The sequence below is a fragment of the Eumetopias jubatus genome, unplaced genomic scaffold (assembly GCF_037043125.1).
Source record: "Eumetopias jubatus isolate StellerSeaLion01/CBP00866 unplaced genomic scaffold, mEumJub1_p1.0 scaffold_2, whole genome shotgun sequence".
In the NCBI taxonomy this organism is placed as follows: domain Eukaryota; kingdom Metazoa; phylum Chordata; class Mammalia; order Carnivora; family Otariidae; genus Eumetopias; species Eumetopias jubatus.
In genome coordinates this window covers 135,527,583-135,551,810 of record NW_028274808.1, presented here as the reverse complement: position 1 = coordinate 135,551,810, position 24,228 = coordinate 135,527,583, and the positions used below count along the sequence as shown (strand labels likewise).

At 37.9% G+C, this 24,228-nt stretch overlaps 1 protein-coding gene across 5 annotated transcripts in view; it reads right to left on the bottom strand.

The window, feature by feature from the left end:
• HELQ (helicase, POLQ like) overlaps positions 1 to 24,074 on the bottom strand; it is a 50,263-nt gene extending 26,189 nt beyond the window's left edge. For all 5 annotated transcript variants that reach the window (XR_003612481.1, XM_028124215.1, XM_028124217.1 and 2 more), the window contains exons 1-9: positions 23,710 to 24,074; positions 21,961 to 22,669; positions 17,879 to 18,057; positions 17,008 to 17,208; positions 16,507 to 16,579; positions 14,187 to 14,284; positions 12,039 to 12,137; positions 10,627 to 10,772; positions 2,138 to 2,377 (exon numbers count right to left, since the gene is read on the bottom strand). Coding sequence is in view for 4 of the 5 variants with exons in the window: in XM_028124215.1 (XP_027980016.1) it covers positions 2,138 to 2,377; positions 10,627 to 10,772; positions 12,039 to 12,137; positions 14,187 to 14,284; positions 16,507 to 16,579; positions 17,008 to 17,208; positions 17,879 to 18,057; positions 21,961 to 22,669; positions 23,710 to 23,892 (1,928 nt within the window). In the remaining variant the exon portion in view is untranslated. The remainder of the gene's footprint in view (positions 1 to 2,137; positions 2,378 to 10,626; positions 10,773 to 12,038; positions 12,138 to 14,186; positions 14,285 to 16,506; positions 16,580 to 17,007; positions 17,209 to 17,878; positions 18,058 to 21,960; positions 22,670 to 23,709) is intronic.
• Between the last annotated feature and the right edge of the window lie 154 nt (positions 24,075 to 24,228).

Sequence of the window (24,228 nt, the reverse complement as noted above, 5' to 3'; positions counted from 1 at the left end):
TTTCAAATTATGGTAATTTCAATCCTGCTCATGTAGATAGAAAGCTGTAGCCAGCTTTCCTGTTCAAAAGTGAGAGGAAACCTATGTCATTTATCTGCCAATCAACCTACTCTTTACCTCAATAGACAGCCAAAATTACACTTGAAGAAAACTAAGGGCATAAAAGAAAAGCAAGACTATACAGAATAAATGTCTGACAGAAACAGGGAACAGTAAGAACTTTCAAAAATTCTAATTGGGGGGCACCTGGGTGGCTCAATCAGTTAAGTGTCTGACTTTGGTTCAGGTCATGATCTCAGGGTCCTGGGATTGAGCCCCGCGTTGGGCTCTGCACTCAGTGCGGAGTCTGCTTGTTCCTCTCCCTCTGCCCCTGCCCTCGTTCATGCTCACTCTATCAAACAAATAAATAAAATCTTAAAAAAAAATAAAAATAATTACTCAAGAGTAGCAAAATAAAAAAGTAAATCATAGAAGGAAGACGTGGGATACAAGAGGCAGTGGTAAACAAAGAAAACAAGTATAATTTACAGGAAGGTTTAAATAATTATGGAATATAAGATGAAAGAAAATTAAAAATTTGGCATTAAAATTGTAGGTAGCTGCAACATACATGAGGCAGTATAGGAGAATACACAAGTGCTAAGACTCTTGATATGTTCATGAGGGGAAACAGTCATTGATTAATTCTAAAATGGCAGAAAAGCATGTTTGATTATAACTGTTACAATTAAGAGTAACAACTGGGATAAGGGAAATATGATACATAACTTTGTCTGAAAAATGGAAAATTTAATCCATGACAGAGGTTGAAAATAAAAGAATGGAAAAAGGTACACTTGGCAAAGAAAATGTAATCCTAGTGTTCAAAGTGAAATCACTCAGTGAGAAAAACAAGGACCTATTATACTGATAAAAGGTATGATTCAGTAGTAAGATATTTGAAATGAACCTTTGTATACCTAAAGAGTTTTGAAATACAAAGCAAGAACTTCTAGAAATGCAAAAGGAGAAAGACAATTCATAATAACAGTGGGAGACTAACACAACTCTCTGAAATTGACAAATCGAAGAATCACAATTAAGAAAATCAAGGGAGCCGATAACACGATTAACTGTGATCTCATGGAGATGTAGAAAAATACATACCCAACAGAAAATACATATGTTTTTTAATGTGGAGGACGCTTTTTAAAAATCACCCATATATTTAAAAAAAAAGTCATAAATTTTAAAGTCAAATTTTTAAATAAAAATTATAAAGAGCAGATATAAATTATATAGGTCCATAGCTTTGGTAATAACTGAAAAAATAAAGATCTACTCTGAAAAAAGATACTAGACTCAGAAGTCTTTATGGATGAGTTCTCCAAGTTTTCAAGGAAATACCTATGTTAAATAAACTCTTTCAGATCATAAAAATTGGTAGAAAGCTTGCCAACTGTTTACAACTAGAAAAATAAACCCTAACATCAAAACCAGAGAGAGAAATAGTACCAAAGAAAGAATTTTAATACCAGGAAATCTACTCAAGTTGTTTTTCTTTTCTTTTCTTTTCTTTTTTAAGATTTTATTTATTTATTTGACAGAAAGAGAGACAGCGAGAGAGGGAACAGAAGGGGGAGTGGGAGAGGGAGAGAAGCAGGCTTCCCGCTGAGCAGGGAGCCTGATGCGGGCCTTGATCCCAGGACCCTGAGATCATGAACTGAACCCAAGGCAGACGCTTAACGACTGAGCCACCCAGGCACCCTAACGTTATTTTTCATTAAAATATTAAAGGAAACAAATGAGGGACACCTGGGTGGCACAGCTGGTTAGGCAGCCGACTCTTGGTTTTGGCTCAGGTCGTGATCTCAGGGTCATGAGACGGAGTCCCGCATTGAGCTCAGTGTTGTGTGAGGAGTATGCTTGAGACTCGCCCTCCCTCTCCCTCTGCTCTCCCCCTCACTATCAAATAAATAAATAAATCTTAAAAAAATAAATAAATAGAATGAAGGAAACAAACCAATCAATTCAGCAAACGATGAAAAAACATCTGATAAATTCTCATCCACTACTGAGAAAGAATAAAACAATAAAACTCCTGGCAAGCTAAAAATTAAAAAGTTTTGAGCCTGGCCAAAAGCTACTTCTGTCTTACCTTCGAGCTGGTAGATTAACACCTGCTGCTAGGGTGGATGTGCAGGTAAAAAGGCACAGAACCCCTGTGGAATAGGCTTCCTCCAAGAGCTTCCTTTCATCACTCGTTAAACCACTATGGTGATAAGCAACACCAAAAGGGATGGTGCGCTTTAAAACAGGACACAAGTTGCCACTGCTGATATTCTTCAAGTTCTTAATCACTTCATGTTTTTCTTTCTCCCTCTGTTTCAGATATTCCCTAGGAAAAAGATCTGTTAGAAATATGAACCTTCGACCTTACAGTGACAAAGTGCCTACTGTTTTAATTTTGGTAGATGCATGTAAACATTCTTTATTAAAAAATATATCACTTTCATGAATAAGCATATAAAATGTTCTTAGAATTTTGATTCTGATTTCACTAACTATTAGGCACTCTCTCAACCTTTTTGTGGATCACAGAGCCCTGCGAAATCTGATTAAAGCTGAGAAAAAAAAAATAACATAAACATAACACTTTGCTTATAAGTTCATGTACTTCCTGAAGTACATTCCTATACTGCCTGTGAATCCATGGATGCTAGGTTTAGACACCTGCTGTAGATGTTACAATTATTTTTTTCATTAAAACATACATTTTTATTGATGATTTTTAAAAAAATTTTAAGTCATAAATTTTCTTCTGAAGATGGAAATATACTTATCAAATCATCTGTACTTATGAAACACTATCCAAACACTAGCATTTTAGAAGCTTCAGTGATATCCCGCAATGTCTCTGCATTTAAAAGTACCTATTATTTTAAATTCCTTTTAGAAAAGAGAGAAAGGACTGAAAGACTAAGTGCAACTAATAACTGACTTCTGAATACCAGTAGCAAAGAAATATAGTCTACGATGTACATGTCATAGCCACAGCCTGTGTTGTTTCAGTGAGTTTCATGGAAAGAAGAGTTCTGGCTCTATTACTCTGATGTTTACGGTAGAAGGCCAGTAACTGCATAAGAAGCTGGAAACAGGGGCGCCTGGGTGGCTCAGTCATTGGGCATCTTACTTCGGCTCAGGTCATGGTCCCAGGGTCCTGGGATCGAGCCCAGCGTCAGGCTCCCTGCTCAGCAGGAAGCCTGCTTCTCCCTCTCCCACTCCCCCTGCTTGTGTTCCCTCTCTCACTGTGTCTCTGTCAAATAAATAAATAAAAATAAAAATAAAAATAAAAAGCTGGAAACGGTGCAAGGAGATAAAAGAAGAACAAGGAAGAGTGGTCAGGAGTCATGGGCACAAAAATTAGAAATGACAGCTGAGGAAGGAGCAGCAGACTCTGTTATCACTTTCCAGTCAGCGTGTGGGGCCATGAAAGTGGTGTCCAGGATGAACTCTTCTCAAGAAATAACATCCTGGGCGCCTGGGTGGCTCAGTTGGTTAGGCGACTGCCTTCGGCTCAGGTCATGATCCTGGAGTCCCTGGATCGAGTCCCACATCAGGCTCCCTGCTCGGCAGGGAGTCTGCTTCTCCCTCTGACCCTCCCCCCTCTCATGTGCTCTCTCTCATTCTCTCGCTCTCAAATAAATAAAAATCTTTAAAAAAAAAAAAAAGAAAGAAATAACATCCTATGTCATTTGAAAATATGGATAATCACCATATAATTTTAGAGAAAGGAGACACTACTTATAACTGACCACCGGGTAAGACATGGTTACACGGGGAAGGGTTTCATGGCAGAAACTGAGATCTGAGTTGGCTCTTGAAGAACGAGTGTCAGAGAAGTGACAATGGGGGCAGGGAAGAGCTCTTTCCAGGCAGAGGGTGAAGCATGATCAAAGGCACGGAAATGAGAAATTCAAAGCATAAACAAAGAGAAGTAGTTTGGATGAGCTGCAAGGTGAATGAAGAATAAATAAGGATGGAGGGCGCCTGGGTGGCTCAGATGGTTAAGCGTCTGCCTTCGGCTCAGGTCATGATCCCAGGGTTCTGGGATCGAGTCCCGCATCGGGCTCCCTGTTCCTTGGGAGCCTGCTTCTCCCTCTGCCTCTCTCTCTCTCTCTGTCTCTCATGAATAAATAAATAGAATCTTTAAAAATAAATAAATAAAACTACCAAGACTTAAAAAAAAAAAAAAAAAAAAGAAAGAAGGATGGAGAAGTAAGTTGGATCCCAGCCTGAATTCTAGACCAAGAAAGCACTGTGGTATCGGGCGCCTGGGTGGCTCAGTTGGTTAAGCGACTGCCTTTGGCTCAGGTCATGATCCTGGAGTCCCTGGATCGAGTCCCACATCAGTCTCCCTGCTCGGCAGGGAGTCTGCTTCTCCCTCTGACCCTCCCCCCTCTCATGTGCTCTCTCTCTCTCATTCTCTCTCTCTCAAATAAATAAATAAATAAATTTTTTTTTTTAAAAAAAGAAAGCACTGTGGTATCATTTTTGGGGAGACTGTCAGGGAAAGTGATATGACTAGAGCTTAGGCAGTTGTTGGCAAATGGTGTTTAAAAAGTCGTTCTTGACTTAGAAGTCAAAGGTAGTGACAGCTTTTTAAAAAGATAACTTTCCTTGAGATTGAAACAATCACTTGGGAAAAACCTGTTTCAGTCTTTGCACTTGAATAGACATAGAGATGTATTCTACTGCCAAGGTGGTTTTACTGCACCAGCTTCCCATGACATTTATGATAAGGAGGCAAATAATAGTGATACAGTGGATATCCCAGGACTCTCAAGAAATCATGTTTTAAAGATATTGCTTGGATCAGAAGCCATTTAGCTCTAGATCTGACTTCAGCTACATTTAATTATAGAATATTATCAAATAGTATGCATAAAACATGATTCACCATTTTTTTAAATTTTATTTTATTATGTTAATCACCACACATTACATCATTAGCTTTTTTTTTTTTAAAGATTTTATTTATTTATTTGACAGAGAGAGACACAGCAAGAGAGGGAACATAAGCAGGGGGAGTGGGAGAAGGAGAAGCAGGCTTCCCATTGAGCAGGGAGCCCGATGTGGGGCTCGATCCCAGGACCCTGGGACCATGACCTGAGCTGAAGGCAGACACTTAACGACTGAGCCACCCAGGCGCCCCTACATCATTAGTTTTTGATGTAGTGTTCCATGATTCATTGTTTTGGGTATAACACCCAGTGCTCCATTCAATACGTGTCCTCTTTAATACCCATCATAAGGCTAACCCATCCCCTCACCCCCCCTCCCCTCTAGAATCCTCAGTTTGTTTCTCAGAGTCCATAGTCTCTCATGGTTCGTCTCCCCCTCCGATTTCCTCCCCTTCATTTTTCTCTTCCTACTATCTTCTTCTTCTTTTTTTAACATATAATGTATTATTTGTTTCAGAGGTACAGATCTGTGATTCAACAGTCTTACACAATTAATTCACAGTGCTCACCATGGCACATACCCTCCCCAGTGTCTATCATCCAGCCACCCTATCCCTCCCACCCACCACCACTCAAGCAACCCTCAGTTTGTTTCCTGAGATTAAGAATTCCTCATACCAGAGAGATCATATGATACATGTCTTTCTCTGATTGACTTATTTTGCTTAGCATAATACCCTCTAGTTCAATCCATGTCATTGCAAATGGCAAGATTTCATGTTTTTGATGGCTGCATATTATTCCATTGTGTATATATACCACAGCTTCTTTATCCATTCATCTGTTGATGGACATCTTGGCTCTGTCCAAAGTTTGGCTATTGTGGACATTGCTGCTATAAACATCGGGGTGCACATACCCCTTCGGATCACTACATTTGTATTTTTGGGGTAAATACCCAGTAGTGCAATTGCTGGGCCGTAAGGTAGCTCCATTTTCAACTTTTTAAGGAACCTCCATACTGTTTTCCAGAGTGGTTGCACCAGCTTGCATTCCCACCAACAGTGTAGGAGGGTTCCCCTTTCTCCGCATTCTCGTCAACATCTGTCGTTTCCTGACTTAATTTTAACCATTCTGACTGGTCTGAGGTGGTATCTCATTGAGGTTTTGATTTGGATTTCTCTGATGCCAAGTGATGCTGAGCACTTTTTCATGTGTCTGTTGGCCATTTGGATGTCTTCTTTGGAAAAATGTCTGTTCATGTCTTCTGCCCATTTCTTGATTGGATTATTTGTTCTCTGGGTGTTGAGTTTGGTAAGTTCTTTATAGATTTTGGATACTAGCCCTTTATCTGATATGTCATTTGCAAATATTTTCTCCCATTCTCTCGGTTGTCTTTTGGTTTTGTTGACTGTTTCCTTTGCTGTCCAAAAGCATAACTTGATTAAGTCCCAACAGTTCATTTTTGCCCTTGCTTCCCTTGCTTTTGGTGATGTTTCCAAGAAGAAGTTGCTGCAGCTGAGGTCGAAGAGGTTGCTGCCTGTGTTCTCCTCTAGGATTTTGATGGACTCCTGTCTCATTTAGGTCTTTCAACCATTTTGAGTCTATTTTTGTGTGTGGTGTAAGGAAATGGTCCAGTTTCATTCTTCTGCATGCGGCTGTCCAATTTTCCCAACACCATTTGTTGAAGAGACTGTCTTTTTTCCATTGGACATTCTTTCCTGCTTCGTCAAAGATTAGTTGACCATGGAGTTGAGGGTCCATTTCTGGGCTCTCTATTCTGTTCCATTAATCTATGTGTCTGTTTTTGTGCCAGTACCATACTGTCTTGATGATTACAGCTCTGTAATAGAGCTGGAAGTCTGGAATTGTGATGCCATCAGCTTTGCTTTTCTTTTTCAACATTCCTCTGGCTATTCGGGGTCTTTTCTGGTTCCATACAAATTTTAGGATTATTTGTTCCATTTCTTTGAAAAGAGTTGATGGTATTTTGATAGGGATTGCATTAAATGTGTAGATTGCTCTGGGTAGCATTGACATCTTCACAATATTTGTTCTTCCAATCCATGAGCATGGAATGTTTTCCCATTTCTTTGTGTCTTCCTCAATTTCTTTCATGAGTATTTCATAGTTTTCTGAGTACAGATTCTTTGCCTCTTTGGTTAGATTTATTCCTAGGTATCTTATGGTTTTGGGTGCAATTGTAAATGGGATCGACTCCTTATTTCTCTTTCTTCTGTCTTGTTGTTGGTGTATAGGAATGCCACTGATTTCTGTGCATTGATTTTATATCCTGCCACTTCACTGAATTTCTGTATGAGTTCTAGCAGTTTTGGGTTTTCTTTTGGGAGTCTTCTGGGTTTTCCACATAAAGTATATCACCTGCAAAGAGTGAGAGTTTGACTTCTTCTTTGCTGATTCGGATGCCTTTTATTTCTTTTTGTTGTCTGATTGCTGTGGCTAGGACTTCTACTACTGTGTTGAATAGCAGTGGTGATAGTGGACATCCCTGCCGTGTTCCTGACCTTAGGGGGAAAGCTCTCAGTATTTCTCGATTGAGAATGATATTCACTGTGGGTTTTTCAGAGATGGCTTTTATGATATTGAGGTATGTACCCTCTATCCCTACACTCTGAAGAGTTTTAATCAAGAAAGGATGCTGTACTTTGTCAAATACTTTTTCTGCATCTATTGAGAGGATCATATGGTTCTTGTTCTTTTGTTAATGTATTGTATCACATTGATTGATTTGCCGATTTTGAACCAACCTTGCAGCCCAGGGATAAATCCCACTTGGTTGTGGTGAATAATCCTTTTAATATACTGTTGGATCCTATTGGCTAGTATTTTGGTGAGAATTTTTGCATCCATGTTCATCAAGGATATTGGTAATTCTCCTTTTTGATGGGGTCTTTGTCTGGTTTGGGGATCAAGGCAATGGTGGCCTCATAAAACGAGTTTGGAAGTTTTCCTTCCATTTCTATTTTTTGGAACAGTTTCAGAAGAATAGGTATTAATTCTTCTTTAAATTTGGTAGAATTCCCCTGGGAAGCCATCTGGCCCTGGGCTATTGTTTGTTGGGAGTTTTTTGATGACTGCTTCAATTTCCTTAGTGGTTATGGGTCTGTTCAGGTTTTCTATTTCTTCCTGGTTCAGTTTTGGTAGTTGATACATCTCTAGGTATGCACCCATTTCTTCCAGATTACCTAATTTGCTGGCATATAGTTGCTCATAATATGTTCTTATAATTGTTTGTATTTCTTTGGTGTTGACTGTGATCTCTCCTCTTTCATTCATGATTTTATTTATTTGGGTCGCTTCTCTTTTCTTTTTATAAGTCTGGCCAGGGGTTTATCAATCTTATTAATTCTTTCAAAGAATCAGCTCCTAATTTCGTTGATCTGTTCTACTGTTCTTTTGGTTTCTATTTCATTGATTTCTGCTCTGATCTTTATTATTTCTCTTCTCCTGCTGGGTTTAGGCTTTATTTGCTGTTCTTTCTCCAGCTCCTTTAGGTGTAGGGTTAGGTTGTGTATTTGAGACCTTGAGAAAGGCTTGTATTGCTTGTTTCTTGAGAAAGGCTTGTATTGCTATATACTTTCCTCTTAGGACCGCCTTTACTGCATCTCAAAGATTTTGAACAGTTGTGCTTTCATTTTCATTGGTTTCCATGAATTCTTTTAATTCTTCTTTGATTTCCTGGTTGACCCATTCATTCTTTAGTAGGATGCTCTTTAGCCTCCATGTATTTGAGTTCTTTCTGACTTTCCTCTTGTGATTGTTCTAGTTTCAAAGCCTTGTGGTCTGAAAATATGCAGGGAATGATCCCAACCTTTTGGTACCAGTTGAGACCTGATTTGTGACCTAGGATGTGATCTATTCTGGAGAATGTTCACCATTTCTTAATCAATAGGTGCAAAAAAAGGATGCTAAACTATACTTGAAATATTCAGCTTATGAAAGCAGCAAGTAATATGCAAAGTATATTTTAGAGGAAATTTTCCTTCAGAAAGTGTTAAGTCCTATTTCTTTGAGAAAGTATCAAGTATTGGGGTGCCTGGGTGGCTCAGTCTGTTGTGCATCTGACTCCTGACTTAGGCTCAGGTCATGATCTCAGGGTCATGAGACTGAGCCCTGTGTAGGGCTCTGCAGTCAGTGGGGTGTTGACTTGAGATTCTTTGCCTCTGCCCCTCCCCCCGCTTGGGGGCACTCTCTGATAAATAAATAAATCTTAAAAAAAAAGAGTAAATATCCATTACAATTCATTAACTAAGAGTTCTGGAAACCAAATTTTTAAGTGCCTCAATGTTAAACATCAACATTTATGATCCAAATAAACTATTATCATCAACAAGCAAAATAAGTCAAGGGTATAACTAATAAATTGCATGTCTTCCAGTCAAATGTTAGTTCCTAAATTTCCACATTACTTAGCCAGTGCTAAAATTCCCTTAAATTATTCTATGAAAACAAATGATTTACTGAGACTACCTCAGTGATAATTTAATTTCCTTGGATTTTTATAATCAACATCATCAGTGTAAAGGCAGACTATTAGTTACCGAAATGGAAAACTCCTTGACTCTATCCTAAACATCTAGATCTTTGTGCTGGTCAATAAATTTAATTCTATTAAACCAATCCATGACACTAGGATTGGAAGGGGAGGTGGGAGCTGACTAGATTAGAATCCAGGGTAATAATGGTTTATGGTGATACAGCACTGGTTAAGGAGCCAAAAAGAAGTCTGAAAAATCCGATAAAACTACATACAGGACAAAGGTACAGAAAAAAACTGAACTGTTCATATTCAAGATCACTTTATACTTATCTCTATGAGTATAACAGAGCCAATATTAAAATACTATTAAATTACAAACTCATAAATTTCTTAATTAGTTAAGAAATTTAACTCAAATGTCCACACAACTTAAGTGTGAAGTTTATTAAGAAAACAAAGGCAACAGTATTTAATTAAAGAGAAGGTTAAACTAAAAATATGATTCATGTGGCACCTGGGTGGCTCAGTCGGTTAAGTGTCTGCCTCAGATCATGGCCTCAAGGTACTGGGATCGAGTCCTGAGTCAGACTCCCTGCTCAGTAGGGAGTCTGCTTTTCCTTCTCCTTTGGCCCCCCACCCCCGCTCGAGTGCGCTCTCTCTCTCTCTCTCTCTCTCTCTCTGCCTCTGTCCCTCTCAAATAAATAAAATCTTAAACAAAAAATAAAGATATGATTCATATCCACAGTGATTAGTGACTGGTCCTCTGACTCCTAGCCAGTGGCTGACCTCGGCTGCATGTTGAACCTGCCTGGAAAGTTCTACAAAATAACGATGCCTGGGTCCACCCCCAGAGATTCTGATTTGTCTGCAATGTAACCTGGGCACTGGGATTTTTTAAAAGGCCTTGAGAGGATTTGCAGTCAAGGTTGAGAATCATTGATCTAAGCCATTATATTAGTCAGCATTCTGTTACTTACATGTAGTCTTAGAATTTTTCTTTGGCTATTTCACATATATGAATTTCACAGTTAAACCTTCTTCAAGGTTAGGGCCCTTATAATCTAGTATAGCAACTTAATATAATGTTCTACAAGAAATAATAAGAGCTTGTTAAATAAACAGAATACACAGCATGTAAACCATGATAAAATAAAACAGAATATTTTTTAAAGATTAACATACTTGCTTAAAAATTTGCATATCATTTCTGCTACGTTTTCACAGTTCTTCTTAGTGGGACAAAAAACTAAGCAGGAATAATTGGGAATAACTTCTGTCACCAATGCCACCAAGTGATCAGGATCCATCTTTTTCAGAGTATCAGAATACTGTACAACAAGATGTAGGAACAAGGTAGTTAGTAAACATGAAAACCTGTCATTTTACCACAGTGCTTTGAAAGGTTAAGTAAACCATCCATAATTCTGAACTTCTCATTTAATAAATCTGATCATTTAAAAGAAAAGATGAAACCCAGATGAAACATCAAAATGTTTAGTCCCACTTTTAGGTTATAAGGGTTTTGTTAGGTATATTTGGTTTTAAATTAAAGAAGTGAAAACAGTAAATGTTATTAATAACCCCACTGCATGTGCATCTCTACCAGAGCAAAGCAAAGAAGTCCACAGAGACAAACACAGATTGGTCCTAATAATAAAGGACTACATAAACTAGATATACTTTTACTATTACTAATAGTTTTCAAAAACAGATTCAATCATACTACAGGATAAATTTTCAGAAATAAAAAATGTATTCATCAAGCAGACACAAGGAACCGAACATAAAAAAAATATAAAATTATTTAAAAATCTCCCTTCCTTCAACTTTACTGAAAACTAAGATACAGATTTAGAGTAATACACCTTTATGGAATTCTAAAAATATTGTAAAATCCCTTTCTCCCCCTTTTAATATCCTTTATATAAGCTATAGACATTAACACAGCAGACATTAACATCTTCATACCCAGTATCCGAACTACATAGCCCACAAAAGTTTCTTCTTGTTTTGTGCTTACTGCTGAATGAAAAAACTTTTAAGGGAGAGGTCTGCACATTTTCTTGGTTCATGGAGCTCCAGGGCCAAAAGAAATACCTAACAGCTTTGTGTATCAGGTATTTACGTACAGACAACTTAAATGTTTTTCCTCACAATTTAGTAGCCATCTGAATAAATAATACACATCAGTTGAATGAAGAAAATACTATCTCATTCTTAAACATAACAGCCCACTAACAGGATGTGCGCACAACTGGGCACTGCAATAGTCTCAAATCTTAGAATCAAATTGGACATGGCTACTCTTTTTTTTCCATCCCACATTGATTTTCACATGGTATTTGTTTACAGCAACTGCAAAAAACAAACAAAAACTTCACTAAGATACGATGTCATAGAAAGGAATACAGTGTGATCTGATGTCCAAACTGGAAACTACATTGAACCAGTAGTTTGTATGGTATGCAACAGATGTCAAGCACTAGCTGTTTCTCTTAAATTATCTAAACTATCCCATGGTACCCTGTGAATCTTTTGTGGTGCCCCAGGGCACCAAGTCTGGGAACTTCATACTCAAGGGTTATCAATGTTACCTGACAATTAAGGAGACGTGAAAAAGTTATGCCGTTCTCAGCTTTGCAGTCAACCTCATATATTGCATTGTTTATTTTCAAATATTCTTTTAATTCAACCTTGAATTAGAAAGACATTAGCAATTAATACCATATACAAATTCCTCTTTCCAAAGTTTTAAATTTTGTAAAATGGTGTAAAAACAGACAGCTATACAAAAACTGTAGTTTTTCTAAGGTATATAAAACATGCTTCAATGTAAAAGTTTTTTCTTTACCATTTCTTTAAGTCTCTTTTTCCCTTTCAAAGTAGAGATTAATATCCTTGAAGAAATACTTTTGAACAGCCACTATCTAAAAGGAAACCAGACACTTCTGTATTTGTCACAAGAAGTATAAGTCAATGTTCACATTCTGTCTTATTTCTGTTATTCCTCAAGATCTAAAATTTTGTCATTTTTAATTATAAATACCACATTATTTTTAATTTAAGTATTTATAGACAAAAAATTTTTTTTTAAGATTTTATCATTTGAGATAAAGAGAGTGCATGAGCAGGGGGGCAGGGGCAGAGCTGGAGAGGGAGAAGCAGACTCCCCACTGAGCAGGGAGCCCAAAGTGGCGGAGCTAAAGGCAGATGCTCAACTGAATCACCCAGGTGCCTGACAAAAAAATGTTTATAAATAGAGTTCATTGCATTTTTATTTTTTTATTTTTTATTTTTTTTTAAGATTTTATTTATTTATTTGAGAGAGAGAGAATGAGAGAGAGAGAGCATGAGAGGGGGGAGGGTCAGAGGGAGAAGCAGACTCCCCGCTGAGCAGGGAGCCCGATGCGGGCCTGGATCCCGGGACTCCAGGATCATGACCTGAGCCAAAGGCAGTCGCTCAACCATCTGAGCCACCCAGTTCATTGCATTTTTAAAAGAATAGTGTCTAATTCGACTATTAAAGTCAGCAAGTATCTCTCGAAAATTCTCTTTGGTGAAAATGTAAAAACATCAAATTTCAAATTAAAATTTGGTGGTTCTCAATAATTATTTTCTGAAAAGCTATTTGGACACTGACCATGCGTACTAGTACTGCAGACAGAGTATATGTTCATTATAAGCTACTTTCAAATAAATATGAATTATCTTTATTTACTTTAAGTCTTTAATAATGGAATACCATTATTAGGGAGTTTAAATTTAAATCCACGTAAAGTCTTAACTTATTAAAAAAGCACTATAACTACCAAAGCATAAATATTTGAAAACCTTTTAACTTTCAAGATAAATGTTTTGCTTAGCCAAATACAGAATGGAGAGGGACTTCAGTGTGACTGCTGAAAATATCGTCCTTGTAATGGGGAGTGACCTGGAGTCAATCTGAAAAAACTTAATACTGTTTCCAGCCCTTTTAGTCATCCCATTACGAGGATGCATATTCAAGACTGTCTCTTGCCTTTCTGATCTTAACAGAAGCAGCAGTGCTTGACCTATAAGTTTTGGAGTCTCTTGGGGCGCCTGGCTGGCTCAGTTGGTAGAGCATGTGACTCTTGATCTCAGGGTCATGAGTTTGAGCCCCAGTTTGGGCATAGAGTTTACTTAAAATTTTTTTTGGTGGGGGAACCTCTTAACCTCTTAGTGACCTGAGGAGTCTGGAACTTAAGTTTCAGAAACTTAAACTTTCTGGTTCAGTGCGGTGTTAAACCTAACACTGAGGACCTTGCTGGGATACAGGTTTTTGCTCAGAAATGGCTACCATACCTTTTCCTGGGCTGTGCCAATAAAAGCTTCTTAAAGAAAAAAAAAGATAAATGTTTTTATGTGCTAATAACGCAAAATATGACTAAATTTTGACCAAGTAAAAAAAAAAATTATCTTACAGAATAAGAAGTGGAAAAATAGAATGAGTCTGGAAAATTTCATTCAATAAATATTCATTGAAGGCCCATGGGCCAAGCACTGTTCCAGGTACTACAGATACAGTCGTGACCCAAGCCAAGATCCCTAACCCCAAAGTTTATATTCTCTATACACAAACTCGTATTAGCATATAGCCATGGTCAGGGGAATTATGCCCCTTCACTACTCTATAGACTTTTTTAGAACAGTATGTTTGCTACTTTTCTTTCTAAGTAAGATGATAGATATAAATCCATACAGTGTAAACCTTAGGTACATACTGGTCTAAATTGACTGGTGTAATATTCTGCTTGAAGGAACTCTTGTAGGTCTTCAACATTGTTCAGTGTTGCACTCATGCCAATAATTTGAGTTGTTTCTAAAAAACAAATCCAAAGGATTGAGGAAAATATGTTATTTAGTGTAACATAATAGTAATTTAGCAACCTTTTTGTGTTCTGGATTCTTCCTGAGTGATCTGGGAAAGGAGAGAGTGGAGAGGAGGTAAGAAAAATACAAAGATAGTAGTAGAGTATTATTCTGCGAATCAAAGACTGAAAATTTTCAGGTGTCCTGAAAGTTACTATTTGGAATTTTACAGAATTTCTCACTGGGCAAAAAGTCTTAATCAAGACTTCTAAGCAACAATAATGAGTATAAATACGCTTGTTGCTGACTCTCTGGACCACTGTTACGAAGAGTTATGACATCCCACAGGTATGCCTATAGGCAGATGTATGGTGTAGGATGCAGGGCTGAATAGGCCCTGAACTCTTGCCAAATAAAGCCCTTTATGGGATCTTGCTATCAGGCTGTCAACTTTTTTTTCTTTTTAAACAAAGGTGGAGTGAAACTCATGAAGCTGATGTCTTCCTAGGCAGTATGAAATAGCTGCCTTCCACAGGAAAGCAGTTCAGTCAGGCAGGATCTATTACTATCATCCATTTTTTAAAAAATGTTTTATTATTGAAGGAGGGCTGACATGAAGTGTTATATTAGTTTCAGTGTGTAACACAGTGATTTGACAATTCTATACGTTATACACTATTCACCACAGTAAGTATAGCTACCATCTGTCATCATACATTATTACAATGTTATTGACTATATTCCCTATGCTGTACTTTTCAGCCTTGTGACTTATTTATTTTATAACTCTAAGTTTGTACCTCTTAATCCCCCTCACCAATTTTGCCCATTTCACTATCATCTATTTTTGATGCATGAGGAAACAGAGGTGCAGTTAATATAATTTGCTCAAGGTCACATATGTAGTTAAAAGTGAGTCAGGATTTTAATCAAGCTCCAGAGTTTGCCCTCAACCATTACGCTGTGCTATCTCTCAGTGGTAACACACGATCCCCCACAGAGAGACAGTATGGAAGCCGAGAGAGTGTTTTAGCACTCAAAGGGAAAAAAAATGATAAACAACCAAATGCTGAAGAAAAATAAGACAAGGACAGTCAGCGTGCACTGGATTTGACAAGTAGGTGACGATTCTCTTTTCCTCTGCTTTATATTTTTCCACTGAATTTGTCACCATCTGACACACTGTATGTTTTCTTGTTTATCTGCTTATGTCTACTCACTTTCACTAAAATACAGGTTTGATGAAGGCAGTTATTTTTTTGTGTGTTATTCACTGCTATATCCTTAGCACTTAAAATAGTGCCTGGCACAAAGTAGGTACTCAAGACCTTTTTAAATGTATGATTATAAAGTGCTACAATCTGCCTAATACCATTGCTATCAAAATTTTAAAAATAATTCTTAATATTTGACCTTTATAATAATTTTCCATATATAAGCTATTGCAATATATAATTTTTTTAAAGATTTTATTTATTTATTTGAGAGAGAGACAGAATGAGAGATAGAGAGCACGAGAGGGAAGAGGGTCAGTGGGAGAAGCAGACTCCCCGCTGAGGAGGGAGCCCAATGTGGGACTCGATCCCGGGACTCCAGGATCATGACCTGAGCCGAAGGCAGTCGCTTAACCAACTGAGCCACCCAGGCGCCCTGCAATATATAACTTAATAAGTATTGCAATAGTGTATCTATAAATAGGAAAGAAGACATTTAGAACAAATATTTCACATATGCTGAAAGACTATCTGATGTTGCAAATAGCTCCTTAAGGTGACTACTTACATTTACTGCTTTACTGGTATGATGAGGATGATATTGATGGTGGCAGCAGCAACAAAGGCTTACTGAGTGTTACTTGCTGGGCAACTGCTGACTGCTTTACATTAACTCATATAATCCTCCCAAGCATTCCCCTCAGGGTGGTACCATTATTATCCCCATTTTACAGTTGAAGAAATAGAGAGGTTGAGTCACATGCCTATGCACTCACAGCTAGTAAGTGGAGGATAATAATATGGGATGTCCAAATGTTAATTTCCTTCATATTCACAACTCTGCTCACGTAACCATTTTTCCAACCAAAATTTATGTTTACTTTGGAAATAAAAAACCAAGGCAGGAAGCTTAAGTATCCTGCTCGAGGCTGCAGAGTCTAGCTAGTGAGAGAATTAAGTCTTTCATAGGCCTCCTGAGGATAAATCAGTTAGTGACCACATTTGAAAAAGTACTTACTGCTAGTGTAGAGGATTTTTGCTAGGGTCATTTCCAGTATAGCCCCACGGCTCCCTTCACCAATCATGTGCAACTTTGAGATTTAAAAAAAGAAGGGAGGGAGAAAAGTAAATTTGCATATAATGCCTATATAGAACATGCATGTATTTATATGAAATGAAGTAATCTTTGCTTTATAACTCTTAAGCGTTCTGGATATAGCAACTAGAGTTCATATGCATTATACCACTGGTATTTTGGTTAATGAGGATTGGGGCAACATCCTGACATATCTAGAATTCACAAATACCATTATAAAATTGAATATATACACACATATATTCACTCTTCAAAAAACATTTGACACAAAATTGAATTTAAGATTACCAAGTATGAAATGTATTCATCTGTATTCCCTATATATTAAAATAAAATACTTATTTTCATAGAGGTACTAAACAGATACACATAATAATGTTAGTATAATAAAAATGTTGATAACTTATAAAAGTAGTTACCAACCTCATCTACAACAACCAGACCCAGACTGCCAATCCTTCCAGTTTCAATCAAGGAGTTCACCAGACTGTGTCCTTTTTCAATAGTGGCAATATACAGAGATTTTTTTTCCCTTCTTTTAATTGGAGGAAATTTTCCTTTGCTTCCAGCATATTCTTCAACAAAGAAACCCAGCTCTATACCAAAACTTGACAAACCTGAAATCTAGAATATTAGTTAAAATAAACAAACAAAAAAATCAGATAAATAAGAACTCAATTACCAAGTGTTCATGTTAATTTTTAAAAAATCTAAAGTAGTATATAATACCAATGAATGAGAACAAGGTCACAGATAAGACATATATATCTAAGAAATGTCATAATTAATGTGTGGCTCTTTGCAAAATGGATGTATCTTGTAAACTACATAATCGATGTGGAAATAAGGTAAGATATATATCTAAGAAATGTCATAATTATTGTGTGCGGCTCTTTGCAAATGAATGTAACTTTTAAACTACATAATTGATGTGGAAATAAATTTCAACTGTCTCCTCTGGTGCAAAACAAAAACAAAAACAACCCAGAATAATTCATTTACTTTGATAAAATAATTGGTTACTTTCTGCTTGAAAAGGCAGGCTGAATATCAACATATTAAATATCAATATTAAAATGGAATTTAATCCACCAGTTTAGAAAAAAAAATAAAATTCTTGTTGCAACAGGTAATTAGTATTAGAAGAGATTTTTGGTAGGTCCTACACTTGTTTTTGCACATCCTAAAAATATTCTCTACCTCTTCTCAATGAAAAGTTGTTATATTTATGCTAGTTTTTATATTTTAATGTGAAAATGTTAGCAAATACTGTTTGTTAAAAAAAGAATCACACCTTTTCTTGGACAATTGCCACATATGGTAGGATCATTAGAACATCTCTTCGCCGGCAAAGCAGTTCTTGCAGCATTAAAATCTCAGCCACGAGGGTTTTTCCACCACTTGTTGGCAAGGAATATATTAAGTTTTTTCTTTCTTGCACAGAATTCAACGTTAAGCAAGTATGTTGCCATTCTGCGGAATTAAAAAAAAACGCATTATTTTTCCCCTTCTGCAATTCAGTCTCAAGAAAGTTTCCTAAGAAGGAAAAATCAAATCCCACTCTGTATATCCATCTTCTCATACATGGACAAGTGTAATTATACATCAGTGTTAAGTGTCAAACATCCCCTAGGCACAGTGGACACAGCCAATGAGAGTCTTAATTCTTCAGGCCTGGGCAGCAGAGTGGGCAACTGGGCCACCTATTTGCTAGCTGCACACTTAGGTCTAAGATTCCAACAGTGCCTGGGACATTATCTGAGACATCAGAGGAAGTAAAGCACAGTACAAGGATCTGTGTGAATTCTTAGCTTTTCCTTTTGTTCTGCAAGGAGATTGCGTAAGCTTCCCTTCCTCATCCACACAAGCAACATCCTAGACAGAAATGGGAGGGGAAAAAAAAAATCTATGAGGTTTTATACACACTAAGGAAGACTATTCAACAGGCTCTCATGGGGAGCTGAACTCTGGTCTGAATACCATTTTGAACTGTAAGAATATTTAAACCACAAAAGGCTAGGATTAGGGTGCCTGGCTGGCTCAGTCGATAGAGCATGTGACTATTGATCTCAGCGTTGTAAGATCTCTACACGTTGGGTGTAGAGATGACTTAAAAATAAAATCTTAATTTTTTAAAAAAGATTTTATTTATTTATTTGAGAGAGAGAGAGAGAGAGAGAGAGAGCACAACCAGGGGTGAGGGGCAGGGAGAAGCAGACTCCCTGCTGAGTGGGAAGCCCAATGTGGGGCTTGATCCCAGGACCCTGAGATCATTACCTGAGCCCAAGGCAGACGCTGAACCACCTGAGCTACCCAGGCACCTCAAAAATAAAGTCTTTAAAATATAAAAGACTAAGATCATTAACTGGCACATCTAGAAGTTCCACAATTTAGAAAGGTGGAATTCATGAAAAGGATCACATCAGATCCAAAACATAGTGTGAAAATTAGTGTAACTACTCTGTAGGCTAATCTGACAATGTGGATCATCAAAAGTCTTCAAAACGTGCACTAGTATTTTATCACTAGAAAAACAGGCAAAAGATTTGATAAGACATTTCACAGCAGGGAGAAATACATGAAAAGATGCTCAACTGTTACTTAATGGGTTGACAAAATAAATACACAAATAAAATACAAGTAACTACTACTACCAAAAAAAAAAAAGCCTCACACATGGAAAATCCAGAGCTGACTTGACTGGGGACAAACAGATATTCTTGTGGTGGTTGATGAGAGCATAAAATACTATAATCCTTTTGGAAAGCAAACTAACAGTATTGAAAACAAAACTGCACACTGTCTTTCATCTAGCAGTATTACTTCTAGGTCTCTACACCTATAGAAATAAAAGGACATATAAAGATTATGTGCAAGATGTTCATCATAGCAGTGTTTATATATAACAAAGAGCCATCAAGGGGTAAAAGTTGAATGAATTATTGTACAATTATATGATACCATTCTTTGCAGCTTGAAAACAGGTGGTAGATTGATTTATATATGCTCAATATACAGTTAAGTAAAAGATCATGAATGTGTATTGGATTGCATAAACCCAATTATGTACATATTAGAAAATATATAAAAGTTCGACTTGAATGTATTATGTTTTCCAAAAAAATTAAATTAAAAAATGACTAAGAGAATATGTAACAAAGGTATTAAAAATAATTACGTCTGAATGACAGCCAAGGGACTTTAATTTCTTGTATTTTGGTGATTCCCAAATATTTGCAAATGACTTTTTTCAACTTTAAAAATATTTCAAAAACACTTAAATATGTAAGCTTAATATTTAATACATATTAAAAATATTTCAGACTGGTATCACCCATTATGTATGAAGCTGCAGATGTTTGTATGAAAATATAACTTGACCATTTCTGCATTTTATCCGACTCAAATTTTTAAAGTATAAAATGACCGAAATAGCAAATATTTAGTAATATCACTTATTTTCACACATTAAAAAAAGATGAAATTAACTTGGTTCTAACCATTTATATAAAACACATCAAGCAAGCAATTATACAATAAAAAGGCAAAAATAACAGTATAAGGTTGAGGTTCTCCAGCTCAGTGGTTCTCAGACTTTTGGCACATCAGAATCCCCCGGAGGGCTTGTTAAAACCAATTGCCAGGTCACAACCTCAGAGGTGGATTCAGTAGGCCTAGAGTGGAGCCTGAGAATGCCTATTTCAACAAGTTTCCAGGTGATGCTGACTTTGGGGTCCAGGAACTACACTTTGAGAACCACTCCTTTAGTGCAATGAAAAGTGGCATACACATTTATGATTTAAATTGGTCATGTTATCAAGCCAGATCTATAAGTAAAAAGAGATTTAAAAACCTGTTATTTACTGACGTTCTTACTTAGAAGCTACTAATATAGTTATGGACAGTCATTACCACAGTCTAACTTGGCATGTCCTTGGCGCAGAACATAACTTACAAAACAACCATTATTGTTATTAGTATTCCTTTTTAAGAGATCAGGAACTAAGGCTCAGAGTGCAAAACTTGTGTTTCAGTGACAGGGCCGGAATTCCTAACTAGGCCGATAACCCCCAGCAACTGAGAACCTACCAGAATGTACTAGGCACAGTGCTAGTTACATCAGAAAAAGATGAGTTAGATAGAGCCCTGTCCTCAAGGTACTGTCTGGCAGGAGATGCAGATTAAATAAAGAACAAGGTACTAGGAGAAAAGCAGAGGGAAGAAAGTTAACACCAACTTCAAGGGCAATACACACCTTTAGCTCTTTAACTGCAAACCTCACAATTTAAAATTTATTAGACTCTTGTAGTCTTACGTTACTTTGTTTCCCGTAGTTCTACTTCTTCACCTGAGTGTCTTCTCCCTGAGATGAGAACCATGGTTTCACATGGTTCATACGGCACTAACATAGGAGTCTCAGAAATACTTATGAAGTGACTGGTTGATAGGCTCATCTTTCAGGATGCCAGCAACTGTCCCTTCTTTGTCTAAAATGACACATATCTGAAATATAGGCAAGGACCCAGGATTTTTGAAAAACATTACAATATATATTGTTATTAATACTATCTCTTTGCGCTTAACTCTTAACTTCAGCTATCTTTAAAGATGTTTGGTCTTTTTTTTTTTTAAGATTTTATTTATTTGACAGAGAGAGACACAGCGAGAGGGAACACAGGCAGGGGGAGTGGGAGAGGGAGAAGCAGGCTCTCTGCTGAGCAGAGAGCCCGATGCAGGGCTCGATCTCAGGACCCTGAGATCATGACCTGAGCCGAAGGCAGACACTTAACGACTGAGCCACCCAGGCGCCCCTAAAGATGTTTAGTCTTAATCAATGGTGTTACGAATATTGACACTTTCACTCAGGCCATGAATAGTCAAAGGAACTTCAAGTTTTTGTACAGAAGACAGAGCCAGCCAAAAACACACCAGCTAGTAAAACTGAGAAGCAGCTAGACAGTCATGAAAAAACCAGCGTGGAATGTCAAGTAGTCAAGAAGTGAGTGTTTCAAGGGTCTGGTCAATTGTGTCATGTAAGCTACTGAGAAGTCAGGCAAGTGAGAACTAAAAGTATCATTGGATTTAGACACCCTCGTCATTAGACCTTACATGAGAGCATAGAACCCAGAGTGGGCTGGGAATTACTTGAGGTGAGGAAAGGGAGACAGGAAGGATAATAGATTTGACAAGCGTGACCATGAAGGGAAGGAAAGAGGTTCAGTAGCAGCAGGTTAGGGATGGAAGGTGGGGAGGGCTGATATTTTTATTTGTCTTAAGATGAGATACAGGACCACAGAAGCATCTGCTTTCTATTGACTTGCACTAGTAATATGATAATAATGGTAAATTTTTTTCATTTCAGCAAAAAGCATTTACCATATAATTTTTCAATTCCCTTGAACTGAACATAAAGGTCTCTCACTTTGCTGGGTAATGAATAAAAAGGACCAAGGTCGTCCGATGATGACTCAATTGTTTTCTTAGCAACATTAATTTCTTCAGATAGGAGAGTCTCTTTGAGCTGTTTAGTTCTAGAAAATATCGGTGTTTGGGCCTTGGCATTTCCAGTCATGGCACTTTTTAGATGTTCTTTAAGACTTTTTCTCCTATTTTCCTCTGAACTAGTTCTGACTTTGGAAGAGGAATCATCAATTTGCTGGTGTTGTTCTATTCTATTCTGGGGTAATTCCTCATTCACAGTCTTGTGAGAGGATGCGTTCCAATCCCTCTCTTTAGTAGACTGATTGCCCAAATCATCTGAAGAGTTCTGCAAATTTTCAAAGTATAAAACCTGTGAAGAAGGTACATCATACAAAATATCAGGTTCAATGGAGACATTTTCATGCCTACTCTGGTTCTTTATGTGCTCATCTGTTTTTAATTCAGTAAAGTTGCCTACAGTAGTAATGCTGAGTTTGTTGTGTTTGATGCTTTCTGAACAAAGATCTTCAGTGCTAAGGTCTGAGGCATGTTTCCTATGTTCAGGAACTTGCATATATTGTTGTTCCAGGTCATCAACTTGAGCTAAAAAAGAATTTTCAGCAAAGCTGTCATAGTCACCAAACATGTCCTCTTCACTGTCATTCTGGAAAGAAAACGAAAAGCTTTATGGTCAATTCTAGCTTCACTAAGAACAAAAGTTTCTGCTATATTGCTACCTCTAAATATATACCAGGTATATAATTACATGGATCACAGACTTAAATGTAAATCACCCTATGAAATGGATATTATCATCTCCATTTTACAGATGAAGAAAAGGAAAGCCAGAGTGTTTAAGTAATTTTCACAAGCTGTACTCCTAGGGTATGGTGATACTGGGATCCTAATTCTTAAGCTTTTAAATCCTTAAAAAGGTAGCAAGACCAATAGACATCTACTGGAATGTCATCTCACTAGAAGTTTCGGATAACTGCAGCACCATTCCCCCTCTCAGACTCCAATCTACAGAAACTGGCTTGTAACAAAACCATGCTTGTACAACTGGACACTCTTAAAGAGATTCTGTTCTTAGGAATTAGGAATTGGAAGGTAGGGTCTGCACACTGACTTGGGATGGTCTACTCAACAGAAGAGATGTAAATTTAGAGGTAGCAATATAGTGAAGTGATTAAGAAAACAGGATTTGGAGTCAGAAGTGCAGTTTCTTGACCTCTCAGGGCCTGATTTCTGTTGTCAAATCTAGATAATGTAAATAGCTTAACAAAGTACCCAGCACATAATGGGTGTGCGATAAATGATAGGTTTTATTAGTACCGCAGGAGCAGCAGTAACTTGGAAATCTAGATTTGCGTGGCAATCATGCCTCTTATTTGCTGCATGTACGACTTCTATGTCTCGGCGGTCTATCTTTGAGATCTATATAAAAATGAGGATAGCAAAGCAATACCTCACAAGTGAGAATTAACAGCGATAACAAAGTGGAGATAAGCAAATGAAGGCTAGTAGACAATTGGTCCACTGTTTGCATGTAGGAAGGGAACAACCAAAATTTTGGAGCGTCTAGTTCCCTGGCTTCTAGAGCTGGTCTTTGTGTTCTTTCAGTGGGCATGCGCGGTAGGAGACCTGGGTTTGTATCATCTCCCCCAAAGTGGGCAATGAGACAAGGAACTCGGAATTTGATACCTCGACCGGTTGCACCTCCACGGTTTTCCTCCGCCGGCTTCCAGCCACCATCTCCTCTTCCCCCTCCTCATCGCCCGGCTTGAGCTCGGCCGCGGTGGGGGCGGCAAAACCGCTCCCTAGGCTAGGACGGTCCCTTTTGCGGACAGACACCCGCCGGCGGATGCGGGAAACACCTTCATCCATGGCAGGGGCCGAGGACCCTGCCCGAACTTCGTCCCGTGTGACCGAGCCGCCAAACCCCTGTGGAGGAGGGAGAGGAGGGCAGGGCGCGGGTAGCAACTGGGGGAGACTGCGCTCGCTTCTCCATCCACCTTAGGATAAGACCACAAATCAATTGCCCCCGGGCTCTCAGACCGGAAGCGGAGGCAGAAGCGTAGGGACCCGCCTTTTCCTTGTCCAATCATAGGTGTCCCCGGCTTGCGACTGTGAGGGTTAGAACGCAAAGAAGCTGCGCAGGCGCGTTGAAAACCTTACCGGCTCTTCTCTTGTTAGCCCGCGGAACCTTTGAACCGAGTACTC